The following is a 4,677-nucleotide window of genomic DNA, read 5'->3' on the forward strand; positions in this document are numbered from 1 at the left end:
CTAGACTTTCCCACAAGGAAGTAAACTGTCTCTTGTTAACCTCCCTTTTACTGCAATTTTTTGTTTTTTTTACATGTTTTTTTTTTAACCCTGTGTTTGAGAGACACATCATAGGGATGAGGTGCTGATTTAAGATGGTGGTTGTCATTTTCAAACCTTTCATGGTTCAGGCTCTAAGGATCTACAGGACTTTTTTTTTTGGGGGGGGGGCATTTCTGCTCACCCAACTTGGTGAGAAAGACAGAATTCCCTTTCTTAAAGAATATCATCTACAGAACTTTTTGGATGTCTGTGCTCTGTCCCTGGAACAGCATTGTCCCCGAGGTTTCACATGCCTTAACATAATTTGAATTTAGAAAGGCAGTGAAATCTTGTTAATTCAGCTTGCCACGGGTGGCAAGGGAAATAATTTGAGAAAGATTCCTCCACTGTAGAGGTGCAGCAGTTAGGATATAGTGCAGGATTGCCAAAAAAGCTAACACAGTGCTAGGCTGCATTAACAGAGGGACAGAATCAACATCATGTGAAGTATTAATACCACTTTACAATGCCTTGGTAAGGCCACACTTGGAATACTGCATCCAGTTTTGGTCACCGCGATGTAAAAAAGATGCTGAGACTCTAGAAAGAGTACAGAGAAGAGCAACAAAGATGATTAGGGGACTGGAGGCTAAAACATATAAGGAAAGGCTGCTGGAATTGGGTCTGTCTAGTTTAACAAAGAGAAGGATGAGGGGGGACACGGTAGCAGTGTTCCAATATCTCAGGGGCTGCCCCAAAGAAGAGGGAGTCAAGCTATTCTCCAAAGCCCCTGAAGGCAGGACAAGAAGCAACGGATGGAAACTGATCAAGGAGAGAAGCAACCTAGAACTAAGGAGAAACTTCCTGACAGTTAGAACAATCAACCAGTGGAACAACCTGCCTCCAGAAGCAGTGAATGCTTCAACACTACGAAGAAACTGGACAGCCATTTGTCCGAAATGGTATAGGATTTCCTGCCTGAGCAGGGGGTTGGACTAGATGACCTCCAAGGTCCCTTCCAACTTTACCATTATTATTATTATATATCCTCTTCTGATTAATCAGCTTTCTTACCCATTTCAAATTCCACCCCAGCAAACTTCTTGTTCCCTTCTAACAAGAAAAGGAAGTCATGCTTTTTAATGAGACTTTGAATCTATAATAATAATAATAATAATAATAATAATAATAATAATAATAATAATAATAATAATAATAATAATAATAATAATAATAATAATAATAATAATAATAATAATAGTAAAGTTGGAAGGAACCTTGAAGATCATCTGTTTTAGAAGTCTGTACAGCTTCTCCCTTCCTTTTTTTGTCCTCAAATGGACTTGTGCAATAGATTCTTAGGGAAGGCAGAAATTGCAGCAAACAATATTTTGGATCTATTTTTGTCGCCAAGGATCATCTTATAAGCTCTTGGGTTATCTGTGTTTACAGGGTGAAAAAGGAAGAGCTGGGCTCACTGGCTTCAAAGGTGAGAGAGGAGAAAAGGTAAGTTACCAGATAGCTGATGGATTTCTATGGTTTATATGCACACTGATAAATTCATTTGTTTTGTAGGTCACATCATTGTTTCTGTATGACCTACACCAGACCATATTTGCTTATAGGATTATTAGCTGCATTGAACACTCTAGATAGACAATAAGATAGACATCCCCAAATTTATGCTATGATTGGACATTAGAACTGTCAATCAAAGAAAGATAAGGAAGAGTATTTTCCTCCCATTTTAAAGTTCAGATTAATGAAATTAATCTGATTAAAAACCAAGGATTTTTTGTAAGGATTCCATGGGTTTTTACTTGCAAACCACACAGAATCATGTGGATAATGAGATGTGCAGTGTACACATTTGGAGAAAGAAATAAAGAAAGAAAGAAAGAAAGAAAGAAAGAAAGAAAGAAAGAAAGAAAGAAAGAAAGAAAGAAAGAAAGAAAGAAAGAAAGAAAAAGACCTACATGTACAGAGGCACATAGTATGCACAGATGTCTGCATTTCTGTATATATAAAATGAAGCATATTTCCTTTTGAAACAAGACCCCTGATTATTTCAGTTACATCTTAATTTTGAAGTAGGGAAAAATCAGAAAAAGGAGGCTATCCAACAGAGCATGGAGGGTGTCAATCAACTAAAGCAAAATGATCAAATATCCAGCTGAGTCAAGTGTATTGCTCTCTGGAGATCATACATCCTTGAAGTGGAAATAATAATAACAATCAGAGCATAGGAGAAAGAGGAGAAAGACTGAGTGGCATAAACAAGGGAGACATGTCTCTTTTTCTACTACTACTAATCATAATAGTGAAAGGCTTGTTGTGGCTTCAGTCAGTGCTTGCCTGCCTTCAAAACTTGAGAACATTCCTTATGATCTGTCCCAGAGACTATCTTGGAAAAACAGCTGAACGTGAGAATGATGCACACAAGACAGGGGGTCAAATTCAAGCAACAAAGATGATCAGGGGACTGGAAGCTAAAACATATAAGGAACGGTTGCTGGAATTGGGTGTGTCTAGTTTAATGAAGAGAAGGACGAGAGGGGACATGATAGCAGTGTTCCAATATCTCAGGGGCTGCCCCAAAGAAGAGGGAGTCAAGCTATTTCCCAAGGTGCCTGAAGGCAGGACAAGAAGCAACGGGTGGAAACCAATCAAGGAGAGAAGCAACCTAGAACTAAGGAGAAACTTCCTGACAGTGAGAACAATTAACCAGTGGAACAACCTGCCTCCAGAAGTTGTGAGTGCTCCAACACTGGAAGATTTTAAGAAGAGACTGGACAGCCATTTGTCTGAAATGGTATAGGGTTTCCTGCCTGAGCAGGGGGTTGGACTAGATGACCTCCAAGGTCCCTTCCAACTTTATTATTATTATTATTATTATTATTATTATTATTATTATTATTATTATTATTATTATTATTATTATTATTATTACTACTACTACTACTACTACTACTACTACTACTATGGTAGATACATGCAAAATACAAGCAATACTCCCATTGTGCAGTTGTGACTGCCATCTTTTGGATTCCTCCATGGAGGCTTCCCTGGGCATTCTTGAGTTATTGTAATGGTCTGTGAGAATATCCATGGGAGACAGAAGGAAGAAGAGCTGCCACTGGGGCAATGGAGAGATAAGAGACATCTCAGCTTGTAAAAGGAATTGGACCATGGAAAGTTGCATTAACAGAGGGATTCAGTCAAGATCACGTGAAGTACTAATACCTCTCTATAAGGCCTTAGTAAGACCACACCTGGAATACTGCAATCAATTTTGGTCTCCACACTATAAAAAAAAAATGTTGAGACTCTGGAGAGAGTGCAGAGAAGAGCAACAAGGATGATCAGGGGTCTGGAGGCTAAAACATATGAAGAATGGTTGCAGGAACTGGGCATGGCAAGTCTAGTGAAGAGAAGGACCAGGGGAGACATGATAGCAGTGTTCCAATATTTGAGGGGCTGTCACAGAGATGAGGGGGGTCCACCTGTTTTCCAAAGCACCTGAAGGCCAGACAAGAAATAACGGATGGAAACTGATCAAGGAGAGATTCAACCTGGAAATAAGGAGAATTTTCCTGACAGTGAGAACAATCAACCAATGGAACATACTGCCTTTGGATGTTGTTGGTGCTTCATCACTGGAGGCTTTCAAGAAGAGACTGTCATAAATGGTGTAGGCACTCCTGCTTGGGCAGGGGATTGGACTAGATGACCTACAAGGTCCCTTTTAACTCTGTTATTCTATTCTATCCCAGAAGGGATCCTCCCTAGTTCCCTAGAAAGCAAAGGTGAGGTGGGAGGAATGTGGTTTCACACTTGCAAGATTCTGTTAATGTAACCTTACAATAAGGGTAGTGATAGTACTCACGGATTACCTCAAAAGGCTAACAGCTATCTTGGAACCCTCTAAAACTGGAGTCATGACCTAGGCTGGTGTCAGCCAAGTCAAGAAATGGGTTGAACTGGAAGAAGTGCTTTAAGGTAGAATAAAAGAATCTTGAAAGCTTAACTACAGTAGGCTTATCTCTGTCCAAACATACACTGCACAGAATAAAAGTGGGATTATTTTGGGTTTCTTTGTCACAATTTGCTCTTTCTCAGGATGAGTAGTCTTCCCTTTAAGTCCCCCCCCCCTTAGTGGACCGTTTGTTCCTTCCCTAATCCCCAAACTCAACTCTACATTCTTTTTCATCTGATCACTAAACCAATACTCTTGAGAGCTGATACAACTAGATCAGAGTCACTTTTGGGGAGGTTAAAAGGAATATGATTTAGGGTGACGGTCATGATATTGGCAGAAAGACACCTTATTTTTGCCTAGCACTGGTCTAATTAAAACTTCCTATTCAAAGAGAAATCATTGTCTACAATTGCCAAAAAAATAATAATAATCTTTTATCAGGTCTATTTTAATTGCATACCATCAATTTTTATTATTTTTATTTATTTATTAATTTGATTTATATACCGCCCTTCTCCCGAAGGACTCAGGGCGGTGCACAGCATATTAAAAACAAATAACAATACAATAAATAAATAACGAAATAAAAAACCCCTCTAAGACCAAATTAAAAGCCAAATATTGGTAGCTGTGTCGTAATTAAAATTATATTAAAAATCGTCCCTAACTAAAATCCT

The 4,677-nt window shown here is 38.8% G+C and overlaps 1 protein-coding gene across 1 annotated transcript in view; it reads left to right on the forward strand.

Moving 5' to 3' along the window:
- The window catches only part of COL22A1 (collagen type XXII alpha 1 chain), a gene marked incomplete at its 5' end in the record, with an annotated part of 125,127 nt that overhangs the window by 50,866 nt on the left and 69,584 nt on the right, over positions 1-4,677 (forward strand). The window contains one exon of the mRNA XM_015825724.1: positions 1,474-1,527. Within this exon, the coding sequence (XP_015681210.1) occupies positions 1,474-1,527 (54 nt within the window). The remainder of the gene's footprint in view (positions 1-1,473; positions 1,528-4,677) is intronic.

This window comes from Protobothrops mucrosquamatus, unplaced genomic scaffold, assembly GCF_001527695.2.
Source record: "Protobothrops mucrosquamatus isolate PMUCROS unplaced genomic scaffold, P.Mucros_1.0 scaffold2771, whole genome shotgun sequence".
Lineage (NCBI taxonomy): Eukaryota > Metazoa > Chordata > Lepidosauria > Squamata > Viperidae > Protobothrops > Protobothrops mucrosquamatus.